Raw genomic sequence first — 16912 nt, 5'->3', positions numbered from 1 at the left:
CTGGGACCCTCCGCCTCTCTGCCAGGAGTGGGGATGCTCACTTTCCTCCTGGCAGGCTGTGCCAGCCACTTGCCGGTCACCTCGGAGTGTTTTCCCATCACGTGTCCCTGCCTCGCTGGGTCGTCGAGCCCTCTTAGTCGGTGAAAATTCCCCCGGCTTCACTAGTATCCTCTGGGGCTGCCGTTTCTTTGGCTCTCTGGTCTTCGCCCACCCTTTTCCTTGGCCACATCCTATTCAGACCTCGCCCTCGGCTTTTCCACCCGCCTTTTGAGAAGAGTGGACAGCTTCACATGGAGGTACAGGCAGAGGTTGTCCTTGTTTGGTAGGATACTGGCTGCAGCGGGAACAATTTGGGAGCCATGGGCTGTCGGCTCATCCGTGGTCTCTCTGGAGCCGCAGTCTTCCTTGTCAGCCTGGCTCTCCTCTCTGTGCGGCACCGTGGGGCTCAGGAAACCGCTCGGTACCCAGGGCTCAAGGAGGCGATGTCGGAGAAGCTGGAGCGACGGAGCAAAGTGAGCCCAGAAGATGTCACGGGAGGCAGTGGCAGGGGGCAGAAGGGCCTGCAAGTCCATCCTCCGGGGGGATACGGGACCGAGGGAAGCCTGACCCTTGGGGACATTTTCATAGCCGTGAAGACAACCAAGAGATTTCACCAGACCAGGATGGAGCTGCTCCTGGACACGTGGATATCCCGAGTAAGAGAGCAGGTGAGTGTGTGGATTTCGGCTAGAGCGATTGATAACAGGGCAGGGATGGGGTGTCGGGGCGGGGGGGGGGGGGGTGTGTAAAGGCCAAAGGAAGGGGAGGCTGGGCACTGCAGTCCCACCCAGTACTTTGCCTTGTTTTCCCTAATTCTCTCTTCTGTTCAAGTTAAAAGGGGAATGCTACCCAGCAAAATGTTTCACTGGTAGCTGGTTCATGGGAAAGGCTAGCAGAGAGAATGAGTTGGGAGGACGAGTGCTCTTAGCAGGCACCCCTAACCTAAGCCTGACTCTTTCAGCCTGAGGTGGAGGGGATTTAATTTAATTTCCCTTTTTCCTCCAGTAACACTGGGGGCTGCAGACTGCCTGGGCCACACCAGACTGAGAGCACAGACTGTCCTGGGTCCGTATGGAATGGTGGTTTTCTACCTCCTGGTGCCACGCGTTTGCTCGGTTTTGAGCTGAGTGGCTCCGCCGACCCTCCATCCGGCTGCCCGCATTGTGCCTGGGCACCCTTCATCCTGGGGAGCTGTGGGGCAGCTGGCAGGAGAGCAGGGCTTCAGGACGTGGGCGCAAGGAGGGGTGTTTGCAGCCCTGTTTGCTCCCCAGCACATCAGCACAATCCATGCCATGCTTTCTTGGGCAGATCCCCTCATGTGCACGATCTTGAAGTGATGCGGGTCTGTATTTGACTTTCAAAATATTTTTTTTTCACTGGGGGTCTGAGGTTTTCACCCTTTGCTAAAGCAATGTTCGGAGAGTTTCCTTCCTGATAGAGGAACTGAGGTGGGGCACCACGTTGGTGGTGCTGTGCAGCCTGGCTTACTGGTGGGCAGAAGAACTCCCGAGAGCCTGGGTACTTCTCTTCCTCCCTCACAGAGCTGCTTGTCAAGAGAGAATAATTCCCGTGGCTGCCCCCAAAGGGGTTTTTTTTTGCTTCTGCCCATGTGTGATGGGCGCCTAGAAAGCAAATTCAGGCCCCATTGAGGGAGGGGGGCGGGGGCGGAGGTATTGGGTAGGAGAGCGCTTGAAGCAATGCAGGGTTTTCTGGGTAAGGGTGGTTTTCCACTTCATGGTGCTGCAACTGTCTGGTCTGCTGCGGTCGTCACAGGAAGCCGTGTCCTATTTTGAGTGTGCTTCCTCTCCTGCCTGTGCGTCCCTCTCGGCATCTGAGGTGCCCTGCTTCCTCCTCCAGATGCACTTCTCCTCTCCGCCCGACCTCAGCCTCGCAGGAGAAACCAAACCCAACCTCACGGCTGCACGGGCACTGAGATACTGTGGCTGGGGCTTTTGGAATGGGTTTTTAAGGGGCAGCTCACCTTTCCTTCCTCGTGTGTTTGAGAAATAGGTGCCTGGCCATTCTGCCGATGACAGGAATTAGGTACCAGCTCCCCGGATTCATCTGACCCTCTCTGTTTGGTAGGCAAATGATGTCCAAACCTGGGAAGAGGTGTTGAATTTTCCATGCCGCTGCCAGCCTCTGGGAAAGCTTCACAGACTGGGCAGGAGAAGAGGAAGGAAGGGTAGAGCGGGAGCGTCAGTCATTTTTAAACAGCGGGGTTTTTTTCATTGTTATCAATTTTTGTTGCAAGCTCAGTGTTTTCCTTCCCCCCGCCTCGATTTTCCATGTTTTTCTTCTGCTTTTTTTACTAAATGGCCTTGAGGGCAAGGGAGCGGGCGTGGGGAGGGAGGTAAGGAGAAGTATATGAAAGTCAAAAGCCTTTTTTTTTTTTTAAATCTACTGCTGCTGGAGGGTTTTTTTTGGAGGTAGGGGAAAGGGTTAGTTTTGAAAAATATACAATATGGAAACCTCACTTAGCCAAAAAAAGAGAGCTCGCATTTTGCAAAGGACATTTAATTGCTGTGGGGCCAGGGATAAGGCACCAGACCTCCTTTTATTGAGTCTTTATGGAGAGGCATAGGCTTTAAGAGCCGGTCTCTGAGAGATCCGGGTCTCAGTAGCCCTCATGTGCAGGGACTGCCTCCTCCTAGGGCCGACCCACCGTCTTGCTGTCTCACCTGCCCTTACTCATGGCTGGAGACTGATTCAGTGGGTCCTTCTCTGCAGGTGAACAGCAGGAAGAATTTTAGCAGCTGGCCATGCTGCTGATGCCAAGCCTGGTTTTGGAGCTGATTACCCCGCATGGTGTCCTCCCGGAGGAAGCAACCCAGACCCCGCAGATCAGGCTTAGGTGACTGTAACAGGAGGCAGGAACAGCTGTGGTTTTTATGGCTAAGACAGGCTGTACGGGAGCCAAATTAGAAGTCCTCTCTATTGAACCCTGCCAGGATAGACAATAAGACAGAGAGGGAGATTTTCCCTGAAACTGCACGGTTGAAACAGAGGAGAAGATATGCAGCTGGTGAGAGATGGAGAAGGGGCAGTGTGGGGTGGGTGCTCTTCACTGGAAGTTGGACCGTGCTCTGCCTCTTCAGAACGGATCCATGACAGGCTTCATCTAAACAGAAGCATCTGTTCCGACGACTGTTTAGGCTGGACAGCATCTTAGGGTGGCTTACATTCTTGGCCCCAGTAGTTTTGATGGAGATAAGCCTAGGTTTCTGGTCTAGAATTTAGTTTGGTAATGTAAGTTAATACTAACACCTCTCCTCCTTTCAGAAACCCAAACACCCAACTGATTGAAGTGAAACCTTTAAATGACCCATCCTGAACTGGCTTTCACATTTTTCAGTGTTGTGAACACACCATAGATTTTGAATCTCTTCTCCGGGCAGGGCAACAGCTTCCTGCCCAGCTGCACCAGCAACCCATAACCAATTTCGAAGGCTGTTTTTTCCTGGAGGAGGGATACTTTGGGAACCTGGGAGGTGAATGTGGTCGTGGCCTGTCAGATTCCACATCTTTATTCTCTTTTCCTAGTTTTGCCTTGCTGGGCTACTTTCCCAGTTTGGGGTGAGGAAGCCTCAAAGTCTGGCATCTATCAATTGCATGGGCACCTATGTTCATGGAGAACTCCCAGGCAAGGCTGTTGGACACCAGTGGCTCCATATCCCTGCTGGCACTGCCATCCAGCAGACATCCTTCCCTATCCAGCCATCTTCTCCGCCTTCTGCGCTGCATCCCTTCTTCAGCCCAGCTCAGCTGCCCTGCAGCGGCAGTGACAGCCACCCCAGGCTGCTCTTAGTGCGGATGGGAGCTGGGCTCTGTGATTTCCCCCCAACCCTGGCAGGAGGAACCATGCTGGGGTGACGTGGTAGAGGAGGCGAGTGGGAAGTTGTGGCTGAACGGCTGCTCCACAGGCCCACAGGCCGCCTGACAGAGTGGGCAGCCCATAAGCACTGAGGCAGCACGACAGGAGATCCTGCGTGGCCCCATGGATGGTCTGGTGGAGGGTGGATTTTGTGGGGAGGCTGCTTCTATCCACCCCATTTGCCTGCAGGGACACAAGTGACACTGGATGTTCCTCTGCTTGCCCATCCCCAGTGGGGACAGTAGGTCTGGCATGGCCAGAGAGACCTTCTGGATCTCTTCCAGGCTCCTTTAGTATGGACAACAGCAGCCAGTGTCTCCTTGAGAAAGACCTGTGTAACTGGGCCAAATGCTCTGCAGGCAGGTTTTTAGACAGGGCTCTCCTCTCTTTCTCCCATCCCAGCCATCATGTGCAGCTTTGCTGAGGGACACACGGCAGCAGTCGCTCGGATTCTGGCAGCAGCTGCTGTTCCAGATTTCCTGCTCTCGGAGGCCTGAGGGATGGAGAGATGAAGCTGTAGGCAGCTGCCTGTGCTGTTGTGATCTCCTTCGGGACAGAACACCAGCATCTCTGGAGTGCTGCAGCCAGGCCTACCATGGAGATCAGAGTTTGGGGAGGGCCAGAGAAATGAGATTTGCCAACTTCCCCCCCCCAAACTCATAGCCCCCTTTTCCCAGTTCTTTTGGAAAGTCTGGTGTTCCCCGTGGTGACAATGCTCCTTCACCCCTGAGTTCCCACAGAAATGTGTCAGATGTCTGCAAGAAAGCATTTCCCACCTTACACCAAGAAGAAAGTGGGAACCTTGGAATATTTTCATAAGTAGAAAGTCTGGGAAAAGGTCCAGACTCCCATTTTAAGTCAATCAGATATGATGTTTATTAGCTGATTTTATATCCGTAAGCAAGTCATTTCCAGCAACAACATTTCTGGTTTTTTTTAAATGTCAGAAAGTTTCAATGGTTTCAGAACTTTTTTTTTGAGATGAAATATTTGTCATAGTGGAAATTCCTGGCTCTGACATGCTATGGAGGGAAATCCTGTGCCACTGACAATCCCTGCCTTGCCTGAAGGTTGTGATACAGTCCCCTGACCCAGAACGACTCCTTTACCTGAGACTTAGCTAATTGCTTCTTGTCCCGTGATCACTTTGAAAGTGGTTTTAATGACGAGGCTTTGCCGGTGGGGTGGGGTAGGAATGTGTGCGTGGAGGGTAATTCTCCAAGTCGCTGCCGCAGGTACGTTTTGAGATGGTGAATCCATCCCGCCGCCCCCGCTCAAGCCAGGTGGGCTCCAAGGGTCCTTCACTGCCTTCCCTCGTGTGTGCAGAACATTTCTTCTGCCACGTCCTCCTGATGGGGGCCTGTCTATCTCCCCAGTGCAGGGTGAGCATGGTGGGGGGAAGTAGGGACTCTCGCCTCCTAGTCAGAGCTGTGACGGCCCCTGGAGCTGTTGTCTGCCTGCCTTGTCCCCTTTGTCCCTGCCCAGGTGCTGCATTTAACCAGCCTGTGGGCAGCTGGTGGAGTGACTGTTTATGGCTCGCGAGTCCTTTTTGATTTCATGAAAGCTCATTTTCTGCCTGAGGAAAGCTTTTCTCCACCAGCCGCGCTCCACGCCTGGCCCTGCAGAGGGGGAGATGTGCCACATAATGGCAGCGAGGGGGATTAGAGAGGCATGGGGGTGGAGGAAGAGGAGGAGGAGGCGGGAAGCAGCAGGGGCCTGTTGCACACTTAACACACAAACAGATGTTCTCCTTTTAACCCCAGCATCGTTCAGCCACGGTGCTTTTGTTTTTCTGCAATTGACACCTCAGCCAGGGCTCCCTCACCCCCTGTCACGGGTGCCTTTCTCCCTCTTCCCAAGGCGGTGGGGTGGGGGGAATGAAGCCACACAAGGGCAGATGATGGTGCCGTGCGGGAAGGGGGAGTGCGGGCAGGGAGGGGGCCTGCCCCAGCGAGCGAGTCCGGCTGCGGGGAGGAAGGGGTGGGCGGCCAGGAGCAGCACCAGCTCCAGCTCTGAGAGTAACCTCCTTTCCTTGTTCCCCCAGACCTACGTCTTCACTGATGAAGAAGACGATGCCCTGAAAAGGAGAATGGGTAATGACCTGTCCTATAACACCACCTTCCCCTCCCTGCCTTCAGCCTCTGAACGGTCACGGCCCTGGGGAGGGAGTCTAGCACCCATGAAGTCCCCAAGTGATGATTTGGTTTAGTTGGCTTACCCCAGGGCATGCAGCCAACTGGAGGTGGGGTGCTGTCTGCCTCAAAGCATCCATGGGTGGAAACAGCCTGGGAGAGAGCCCTTCAGCCCCCACACCCGGGCTGGCAGTGGGCAGGGTGAAAGTGCGGTTGGCAGATGTCCTAGTCTTGGCCAAGATGCTTGGCTTTCTCCAGGTTTCATCTCCTGGTAGGGGGAAGGATGGAGCCCATGTCACTGTGGGCTCGGATGCCTGCTTGGGGGGCCATGAGGAGGCTGGCTGTGAACAAACCCCTTCCCTCCTGCCCAGAGGTCCTCCCCATGACCACCTGAAGCAGGTCAGCCCCAAGCCACAGCCTTCTTTCTCTCCCGGCAGGCGACCATGTGGTCTTCACCAACTGCTCTGCTGAGCACAGCCACCCGGCCCTCTCCTGCAAGATGGCCGCTGAGTTTGATGCCTTCCTGGCCAGCAGCCAGAGGTGAGGCAGGGCTGCCATGGGGGGACCCCTGAGAGAAAGAAGCACCCTCCTTACCGCAAACCTCTTCTGTCTTTGTTCCCATTCCTCCCAGCTGGTTTTGCCATTTGGATGACGACAACTACCTGAACCCTCATGCCCTCCTGAAGCTCTTGTCCTCCTACTCTGCATCATGGGAGATTTACCTGGGGAAACCCAGCCTGAACCGACCCATCTGGGCCTCTGAAACGCTGCCAAACAACCAGACGGTACAGCCCGTGGTGGTGGTGGGGCCAATGGGTTGTTTTTAGTGCTCTGGCTCTTTGGCTGTAGATGTATCCCAAGGAGAGACAGGTCCAAAGAGCAACAGGCAGCAGCTGAAAACTCGCTGGTCCTGGAACATGGTTGTAGGAGTTGACTCAATCTGATCTATCTAGGGAGGGTCCCGCATTGCTGCTGTGCCTTTGGGTACCTGTCTGCCAGGAGATAAGCCTGCCTTGGGCATCCCACCTGCTGTTGCCAGCAGGAACTTGGTGGGTCCAAATACAAGGAGGCTAAAATCCATGCTGTATTGCTGGCAAGTCCTTCTGGCGAGCAGTCAGGGGTCTGGGGTGACAATAGGTCTGTGTTTATTCTGGCATCAAAGCTGGATTTCCAGCATTCCCATCTTAGGAAGTATGGTATCATCTGACCCTCTGCCATTGATTTTCTCTGCTGTTTCTCTCCAGAAATCTGTGCGCTTCTGGTTTGCCACAGGAGGAGCTGGTTTCTGCATCAGCCGCAAGCTGGCAAGCAAGATGGTGCCATGGGCCAGGTGAGCTGTGCAGACTTTGGGGATGAGGAACCTGGATGCACAATAATTCCTGGCAGCGCCCAATCTGGATTTGTGTATGTGGTGGTTGCAAGGATGTTTGCAAGGGTGCAGAGTACCATGTGCTCCACTTCTACAAGCATGTGAGACTGGAGGAAGGATGTAGTGGGTGGGTCTGCCACCTGAGTAAAATGAGGCAAGAGCAGGCACACCAGCAAACATGAGCATAGGATGACATACTCTCCCCTCCCCAACTCCTTTCAGCTCTTGGTTATTCCCCCACACTCCTTCCCATCCCTTTCAGCTTCCTCCGACTCTTTTCCTAAGTGCTTTCCCTGTCTGCCTATCTCCTCTCTCCTTAATCTGCCTATCTCCTCTCTCCTCAGTCTGCCTCTTTCCAAACTCCTGTACCTCCCTCCTGACCTAATTTCCCATTCCTCCACCCCAAACCCTCCTCAGCTTCTTACAGTGGCCGCTGTCATTTCCTCACCTTGGTGCATGCAGAACAGAGGTAGGCCCCACAGTCTTGTGTTAGCACAGCCTACAAGAAGATGATGTTTTCCAGGATGTCAGATGCACATCCACCGATAGGCAGCAGCTGTGCCAGCCTTAACCAGAACTGTGCATACCCAGAAAGATGGATCTGAATCACATCAGGTGGCTGGTTTAGTTGAAGCCCATGATACGTGTTTTATAGTAGACCCAGGCAGGAGGATGATCTGTCATCTAGGGTAGAATGAAAGTGGTGTGGATAGGTAACACCCAACCTGGCATAAATTCTGCCACTGCTGCGTTAAAATGCTTGAAACACATTTGAACTAGCTGAGGGGTCTTATAGTAGAAAGTGCTTCATGCTGTGTGGCTGCTTCCAGTTACAGGAGCCTTAAAATTAGGTTTCGCCTGTCATCAAAGGATGGCCAAGTGTGTGGTGTTACATTACAGTGGAGCCACAGATGTCTTATTTAAGCTGCAAGAGACTGTCCTGTTTCTTCTTCCTCCTGGTCCTGGCCATGTGGTCCCACTGTTTCTCTTACGCTGGCTTGTCTGACCCCTCAGGGGCTCAGTGCAGCTCACCTAAGAGGTGGAAAAGTGACTTGGCAAGGTCTGCCAGCTCTCTGCATTGGCTCACTGAGGAGCTGGATACGTATCAGTGTCAGCACCGGCCAATTGGTGGGACAGCACGGCTGGGCGTGGTCAAAGAGCAAACACACGCCCAAATGTTTGCAGGTGGAGCTCAGGGATTTCTTGCCTAGTTCCAAGATTTACTCTGGTTTTCAGTTAATTCCCTTCATTTATCTCCCACCCAAGTGGATGCCCATACCCCTCCTACCCTTGTCCTAACCCATGCAGCCCTACTCTCTTCCAGTGGCAAGAACTTCCTGAGCACTTCAGAGCTCATCCGCCTGCCGGACGACTGCACTGTGGGCTACATCATTGAGTGCAAAGTCGGCAGGCAGCTGCTGCCCAATGCGCTCTTCCACTCCCACCTGGAGAACCTGCAGCTCATCCCCTCCTCTCAGCTCACGCAGCAGGTGAGGAGGGGAAACGGAGCAAGAGGGAGCTGTGTGAGGAAGGAGAGGTGGAGGAGGGGAGGGGACAGGCACGTTGCCCCGTTGGTGGCACTGATGTGGGTTGAATCAATCGTCTGCTCTTTTGGGGAGGCTTTCCTGACAAACGCTGCTTTGAATAAGGAGCAGATGTTGCCAGCAGCGTGGGTGCCAGTCACAGTGTCCCTGGGGTCAGTGGCGGGGAGCACATGTGTGGAGGGTAATGCGAGGATTGAGGGCATCCTTGGGGGAATGTGGCACAAGGACAAGCAGAAATGATGATTGATTGGGGAAGGGGCTTTGAGATGGCACCATGCCTGCCTTGCATGGGGAGGTGACAAGGGGTGTAGGGGGCTTGGAGAGGCAAAGGACTAGCACGGTAGACCACCATGGGAAGGAAAAGAGGAGAGTTGGAAAGCAGAGGCCAAGCCAGCAGAGAAGGAACCAGAATGGCAGCTTCTGTTGCCCAAAGCAAGTTTCTTGCTCCTGAACTCACCTCACCCTCCCTCCTCCTTTCTCACCACCCCTCTTTGCAGGTCACCCTTAGCTACGGTGTCTTTGAAAACAAGCTCAACGTTATTGAACTCAGCGGCCCCTTCTCACCCCAAGAGGATCCCTCAAGGTATGGGGCATGAGTGCTCTGCGCGTTGCTGTGGTGTGAGCCCTCAGACCATAGGCTGGGAGGGGGAGGCAGCCAAATGGGGTGCAGGGGGTCTAGAGTGAGGGACAGAAACCTTGCAGTCACATGGCTTATTGGGTGAGGAGCACACCAGCATTAAGCTGCTTGCGAATGCTTGCAAACCTTTTTGGATGAGCGGGAAGAAAAGGAGTATCAAAACATTTTTATTTGGATAATTCCTGAGCCAAAAGTATTGCCATTTTTTTCACATTTTAAGACTGAACAGCTAACCTTTTACCTCTGGGACAGGAACAGAAATGTTCTTTTAAACTCAGGAAAGGAAATCCTGCTTGCTTTTTCATTTTTTGTTTTGCTGAGAAAACTGAAAGGAAAAAAGAGAAAGGTTCACTTCAGGCTGACTGCAAACAAAAGTGTTCTTTGATTTACCTTCTCTGCTTTGAGTGAACAAACCTAAAGTTGTTATTTGCAGAGCATGGGTAGGAAGCTCCTGGCTGGAGATAGCGGGGGTGGGAGGCAGCTAAGCGACGAGAAGAGCATCAACAAAAACCGTGTAGTGGGGGCTGGTGCAGTGCCCATCTCCCTGCCTGTGATCAGAGTGGGCCATGGGCTTGGGCTATGTGAGCAGAGCTGGATTCAGGAGTCGGAGGGAGGCTTGGCTCCTTAGCTTTGCTGAGAAAAGACATCTTGAGGTGAACAACCAGTCCTGGAGCCCTGTAGTGCAGGGTGGGTGCCTGATGAGGGATGGGACATGAGGGAGAGGTCTTCCATTCTCCAAGTCTGCACTGGTGTAAAAACTATCACCTGACCTTCCTTCGCTCTCTCCCCAGCAGGTTTCGATCACTCCACTGCCATCTCTATCCGGACACCTCCTGGTGCTTGCAGGCTGTTGGCTGGTGATGCCTGCACCTCAGCTACGTGGTCCTGGTGACATCCATTCACCTTGTGCATGTAAGGAGTGGGACACTGAAGAAGCTTGGTGCTCCCAACTTTCCATTTTCTGCTGTGGTCTTGGGGCTCTGTGATGGCTTTTTTGGTCCTTGCTGAATACCAGTGACACAGGACAAGAGACAAGATCTGTGCCAAAGATGGATGGGCTTCTCATCTGTGCTGGGATGCCTGCAAGGGGTAGGAGCAGTATGCCTTCCTGAGCAGATCAAGGACTGTGTGGTGACTGCTGGGCATCTGGGCAGAGATGGGGACCTGCTGCTGCTGCTCCTCGCCATGGATTCATCCTGCTGGACTAGAAAGACCCTGGGTATGGGTAACCAGTGCCTGACTGAGGATGGCTGATCACGTGTCATGGCTCCAGCCTCTCTGAGCAGGTCCTCATCCTCTGTATCTGCCTGTGCTTTCCCCGCCGCCCACTCTTCCCAGCCACAGCCCCTTGGCTGAGTCTCTGCTTAGTCAAGGTCTATAGAAATGGAAAATGTGACCGTTTATGTGATGAATGAGTGCTGGGAAAGCGTAGTCCTTGCCTGGCAGAGGGCAGAAGGGCAGGAAGTACAAAGAATCAGGAATCGCCCCATCTGCTGTGGGGTGGAGGAGCCAGGAGGAGCCAGGCCGAGGTTCCTGCACTGAACATTGAAGGCTTGATCTTGTATGGCCCTGCATTGTTCCTCTCTTTTTCCTTTCTTGATACGGGGTCAGGATAATCTCTTGCTCTAATTACCAACCTGTCGTCTGAGATTAGACTCCAACTCCTACCTGTGAGAGAGGAGACATACAGGATTAGGACTGGCTGAAAGAGAGGAGAAAGGAAGAGATGGAGAAGGAGCACTGAGGAGCGGCTTAGAGGTTACAGCTTTATAATCTTCTCTGTGCCCTGACCAAAAAAATTAAGTCGTGAAGGAATGGAAACAGCAAAGCAAAGAGCTTTTTATCTCCGTGTTTCTTTCCTCCAGATGCTAAGAGCAGCTTTCTGCCTTCCTGCTGTCCCTGCTGAGCACAACAGGGGGAAGGAGCAGGCCCAAATAGGTTACAAGCTTTCTGGCACGTTTGTGGAGAGTCTTTTTCTCAGTACAGAGCCTGGCATGAAAGCTGGGCAATTCTGCTTGCTGGGGAATGAGCCTTGGCACCGTTTTGTCCATGCACACACGGTTAAACGGCTGGGGGAGAGCGTTGCAGGGAAAGCTGGAAGGCAAAGAGGCTGTTTTAAATGGCAGGTGGTGCCACAAACAGGTATTTCTCTTTAAAGAGCCTTTCAAAACACACTGCTGGGATCTGTGAAAGGTTCCTGTAATCTCCAGATGAAAGGACAAATGCCCTTTCTCCGAAGAGCTGCTTAGCTTTGATGCTGCTGATGTGACTAAGCCTGCTGCTGGTGGTCTGGAAGAGCCAAGGGCAACTATCACCATGCCTCTACCGTTTTGAAAATTGGCCACCCTGTCTCCTCCTCCCCCCTGACCCCCAAGCACCAGCATCTGCTACATGAGTGAGATTGAAAGGAAAGGCATCAGTAAGAACTTCCACCTCTGCAAGGAGGATCTAGAAATGAATGAGCACTTTAATTTCTGGAGAAGCAGAAAGCAGCAGCCTGTAGAGCTGTTTTTCAGCCTGGTCATTCCTACCAGCATTTCACCAGCTTGTGAAGCAGCAGAGTGTCCTGCTTTCTTCTCTTGCACAACATGCTTTTGTACTGGAAATTCATCCTGAGCAGGGACAGGGGCTAGCTGAAGTCAATGGCCGTTCCTTGAGCCGTGCAAAGCACTTGGCTCACACAGCTATGCAAACCTAGGAGCCGTGTGGCTCAAAACAGAGACACCCAACTAGTGGAAGGCAGGTGCAGCATAAAGAAGTCCTGCCCCACAGGGCAAATAATTTGGTTTGAACTTAACCAGAAGATGAAAAATGCTTCCGTGAGAAGTGAAAGTCTTCAGGAGAAATCTACACTACCTAGATGTCTTCTTTTTTTCCCATTCAAACTCTCAGCTGTTGTTGTTAATTGAGTCTTTGAGTTAAAAAGCCAGCCCTATCTGTAGGTGTCCTGGTGACAGTCAAAGCAAAATGTGATTCATGTGCCTGGAGAAAGAGAAGAAACCGGTAGAGTGGACTCCCTTCCCTGGGGAAAAGCAAGGGGATCCCACTTTGGATCCTGGCCTCAGCTGGTCTGAACTGGCCTGGTGCCTTTTGCATGGCTTAAGATCAGATGCTAAATGGGTTGAGTCCTTGAGTGGCTGCATGGGGACCAGTTTAAGACTGGGCTTTGTTGCTGGAGCAGTTAAGTGCCACTTCTCTGGAAAACGTCTTGTCTCATAAGGAAACTGAGAACAGATGAGAAGATGTCTGGGGCAGGGCATCTCTTGGGCTGTAGAGAAACGAATGACAGAAAAGTCCTGTTACGCCTGTGACGACAATGCACTGGGAAGAAAATAGCTTCTCGGAGTCGACAAAAGAAACCAGGTTTTCTCTGAGAACAGAGAGACAGCTTAAGGGGACGTTCACCACATGAAATCTGATCAATGTTAAAACCTGAGTTAAAATTAGTTTCAGGAATGGTTCCTGCCCCTGGGGCTTGCTGTCAGATGTTGTGGTTTTACAGTCTTGTTTTCCTAGTTTATTAAAATGTTTAGCTGCTTGGGAAAATAAGAAACAATCTCACATGAAACTTTTCAGGGGACTGCCTTTTTTTTTATTCCCCTTCATGATTTTCTGATGTAACTGTTAAAATTTTTGGAAAGGTTCCACTGGGTCAATTAAATTTTTTTCCCCTCTTTTTTTTTTTTTTAAATATTGCTCTCTCCTTTCTCTCTCACACTCCCTTTTCTCATTGCAGGAAAAAACCCCCAGCCATGTCCCAAGAACAAAAAGGGATGGAGACATGGTCTTTTTATTTTACTGGGAAAAACGGTGTCAAAGTCAAAGGTGTTGGCATGACCCTGCTGTTGTACAACGTTAAGTGTAGTTCAAGGTTTCAAGTACAGAGACCTCCGCCTGCTCAACACCATAGCAACCAACACTATTAATGATGTTTAAGCTGTATACTGAAGATTCAGAAAAAGGAGAAGGAGGGGAAAAAAAGCAGTTACAGTATTTGAAATGTAAAGTATTAAGTGAGGCTTTCATGTTAACAATAGCCTTTCTTCACTTTCCCCTTAGCTGTGAAGAATTTTTATAAGGAAACCCCTATTTGACAGTGCAGAAAAATGCTAATGAATATCCTTTCTTTAGGGGGAAAAGAGAAGTTAGCTGAAATAGGTGGGAAACTGCAGTTGTTGCTAAAGGCTTGACGAGGAGAGAAAAGAATAGCAACGCTAGACAATGCTTCCGTCCCTGGTGCCAACTCCTCTTAACAGCTCTGCTGCCGAAGAAAAACAGATTTCTAAGCCACTGTGGGATTTACCCAACTCGTAGTCGGATCGCAGCCTTCAGCTCGCTCCCCAGGCCGCTTGCTAAAGATGCAGCCTTCAAAAGATGAGCACTTTATTGAACAGAAGCCAGAAGGTGAGAAATAGGAACAAGAAGAAAGGAGATTGGAAGGAAAGAAATCACCAAGCAGGGCCTTGGAGGAGAGCAGGGGAATGTAAGCTGTGCGTTGGGAGTGCTGTTTGGGAGCTGCCCAGAAATAGTGGGAAAGGGGCTCTTGCCTGCACCCCCAGCTCTGGATGTTTTTGTGATCAGGACAATTGTAGCCCACCAGTGCCAGAGAGGATGTCAGCCTGTGAGTCAGAGTTCACCTTGGAAGAGGTGAGATTGGGTTGGTTGGCCCCAAACTGCTTTTTCTTTTTTTTTTTTTAAATAACACTTCAGAGAAGTTGATGGGTTTTCACCTGACAGTTATACTAAATTCCTTACAGCAGATTTGGCCTCTTAATTTCAGGGCTTCCTCTGCCCTTGCTTACCATGCAGGCTCTTCAGACAGTCCAGAAGTGGAAGCAGCAGCTCTTCTCATTCATTTGTTTAATCTTTTTTCTCTTCAATCCCTGAACAATCCTACAAGACAGCTGGCTTGCCCTTTTGCAGCACTGGCTACAGGGACTGTGCACACCCCTGAGCACGCTTCTGGGGTGGATGCAAAGGTGAAGGAAGGTGACTGACTCCTCCATTTGGTAACTGCATAGGCAGAGGAAGGCATGGACCATCCTTATGTTCTTCATCAAGGCACCTGCTAGCAGCTGGTGCCAGAGATGGGATTGCATCCTAACTGGGACTTCCTTCTGTCCCGGAAACCGCTGGGTTTATGGCTACACTGAAGAGGATGTGTTACCATTGGCATAAGCATGGCCAGGCAGAAGAGCAGCGTCACGAATGTACAAATAACTGTCTGTTTTCACCAGCTGATGCAGGAATTTTCCCCCTAGACTTTCTGCCCAATTACCTGGGAGGTTAAAGGAGCGCAGGGCTGAGCTATTGTTGCTCAGCTGGCATCGCCTCTTTAAGGGTGTTCCTTGACAGCCTGAGATTTTTGTCGCTCTCTGTTTGATCCAGCTTGGCCTCCAAGAAAGCTGGGAACTCATCTCTCTCCCTGTTTGAACTGTATGCGATTAATTACAGACCCTGAGAATGGGCTCCTTGCCTATCTCTCATGTTTAAATTGCCTTCCAGGATTTTGCAAGGCTAAGGAGCCTCTTCAGATGTTACATCTGACTGTGCCTCGGTCAAGCCTCCCTTGGTTTTGCTGGGAGCTGCGTCTGATTCATAGTGAACTTTGAGAACAAATTAAACCGAGCACTTTGTACATGGATTTGCTGGCCCTGACCCTTCTGCCACTGCTTGAGAAGATGACAGTGTTGATTTTAGCAATGTAAGAAAAGGTTCAACTAAACAGGGCAATTGGATGAGGAGAGATGCTGCTAGTCTGAACCCCTGCTTTCCCCGTCCCACCTCTAGAAGTGGGGCATAGAGAGAATCTGCAGATGGTGCCTTTGGCCACAGCATGTCAGGTGGAGGATATGCCATGAAATACCCAGCATTTGCCCTGGCAGAGAATCCAGCAGCCCCAGTTGTGAGCCAAAGCCAGATTGTGCTTGGTGCTGCATAGAGAGGAAAATGGTGCCTACCCCAAAGCACTTACAAGCAGAGACAAGGTGGGGACGGAGCAGGGGGCTTACAGGATCAATGGGATGGTATTGTCACATCTAAGGAGGGGGAACAAGATGGCCTTTGGGACAGTGAGAGGAAGAGTTCAGGAGCAAAGATCCCTCTCCACCCAGGAATATCGTGAAGCAACAGATCTGAAGGATGGATGATATAAGCACATGGGAAGGGAGAGGTGAGGGATGAAGACAGTGATTTGGATAAGAGGAAGAGCCAGAACAGAATCTACATCCTCTTCATGGCTGTGTTGGCAACTGATGAATGCTGGCCCAAGGACTGGTGCCTTGGGGTTCAACAAAAAAAGGGAAAAGCTGGAAAGAAAAAGGTGAGGACTGTCTTCCCCTACCCACACACTCAATGCTGGCCTGTGGCTTCTTACTCATGGCTACCCCAGTAGCATAGGAGGAGACGCAGGGCTTGGAAAGAGCATCAGCCTCCACTCTGTGCTGTGTGTCTTCTGCCTGGGGAGACCACACGTAACTCGGCTTTCATGAGCACTCAGAGAAGCAGGAGACTTGGAGCAATGAGCAGGATGGATGGGCTGAAAAGACTCTGCCCCTTCCTCACTGCCCCACCTTCCCCACTTTACCATCAGCTTTGGCTGGACCGAGGCTGACTGCAGAAGCTGGCCAGGCTCTCTCCGCTTGTGAGGGTGTTTCTTCTAGCGTTCAGCTCCTCTCTGGGTTCTCAGACATGGTGTGGGGCGCAGACTGACAAGGTCTCGGTGCAGCTGGTAGGGAGAGCAGGGCCCCCCATGCCCCCCTCCCTTTCCCCCAGCATTCAGCTAGTGTTGGACAGTTTCTGTTTTTAGAAAAAGTCGCAGAATCAACAGCTGAGCTGATTTTCCAAAGGGACGTATAAAGCAAACAGCCTGCCATCTGCTCTGTTGTCCTGGAATAGCGGCTTGGAGGGTGGGGGGAGAGGGAAGGAGGAGGATGAGGGGAATGAGAAATGGAGGTAGGGAGAGAGGGTGGGAAGGAGAGGGAGCAGAAGAGAGGAAAAGGCAGGACGGGGAGGCAGGGAGGTCATGGGGAGAAGAGGAGGGTGAAAGTGGAGGCTGAGAGAGAGGAGAGAGAGAAGGAGCTAAAGAAAAAGGGAAGCTGTGTGAAAGTGGGGAAGTTGTGAGGGGAGAAGACCAGGAGACAGGGTTGGGGGCAAGCAGGGCTTGCTTGGGATCACCCTGGCTGGATCCCCGTCAGTGCTGCGAGCCACAGGGGCAGGCACTGTCCTTGCTGAGCCAGAGCCTGACTGCAAAAGAAGCAAACTGGACTTAGTGGCCTGGATAATCACTCCCCTTCCACCCACACAGCCCTGCCTGCT

At 51.9% G+C, this 16912-nt stretch overlaps 1 protein-coding gene across 2 annotated transcripts; it reads left to right on the top strand.

Annotated features, from left to right (window-relative positions):
- The first annotated feature begins 6 nt into the window (after window positions 1–6).
- MFNG (MFNG O-fucosylpeptide 3-beta-N-acetylglucosaminyltransferase) lies at window positions 7–12983 on the top strand. Of its 2 annotated transcripts, none has more exons than XM_009647828.2 (8): window positions 7–707; window positions 5958–6006; window positions 6483–6585; window positions 6677–6830; window positions 7290–7375; window positions 8739–8904; window positions 9456–9541; window positions 10390–12983. In XM_009647828.2, the coding sequence occupies exons 1-8, from the start codon at window positions 360–362 to the stop codon at window positions 10454–10456; spliced, it is 1059 nt and encodes a 352-aa protein (XP_009646123.1). In that variant the 5' UTR covers window positions 7–359; the 3' UTR covers window positions 10457–12983. The 2 variants fall into 2 exon arrangements, with proteins under 2 accessions (XP_009646123.1, XP_035759183.1); XM_035903290.1 differs by having other exon boundaries at window positions 10387–12983.
- The last annotated feature ends 3929 nt before the right edge of the window (window positions 12984–16912 follow it).

Source organism: Egretta garzetta, unplaced genomic scaffold (assembly GCF_000687185.1).
Source record: "Egretta garzetta isolate BGI_Z169 unplaced genomic scaffold, ASM68718v1 scaffold51, whole genome shotgun sequence".
Classification (NCBI taxonomy): Eukaryota; Metazoa; Chordata; class Aves; order Pelecaniformes; family Ardeidae; genus Egretta; species Egretta garzetta.
This window is presented reverse-complemented; position numbering and strand designations above follow the sequence as displayed.

Coding starts and splice junctions, on each gene's coding strand:
- MFNG (XM_035903290.1), top strand. CDS start 360: ATGGGCTGTCGGCTCATCCGTGGTCTCTCTGGAGCCGCAGTCTTCCTT. Junction 708..5,957: donor TATCCCGAGTAAGAGAGCAG/GTGAGTGTGTGG, acceptor TTGTTCCCCCAG/ACCTACGTCTTCACTGATGA. Junction 7,376..8,738: donor AAGATGGTGCCATGGGCCAG/GTGAGCTGTGCA, acceptor ACTCTCTTCCAG/TGGCAAGAACTTCCTGAGCA.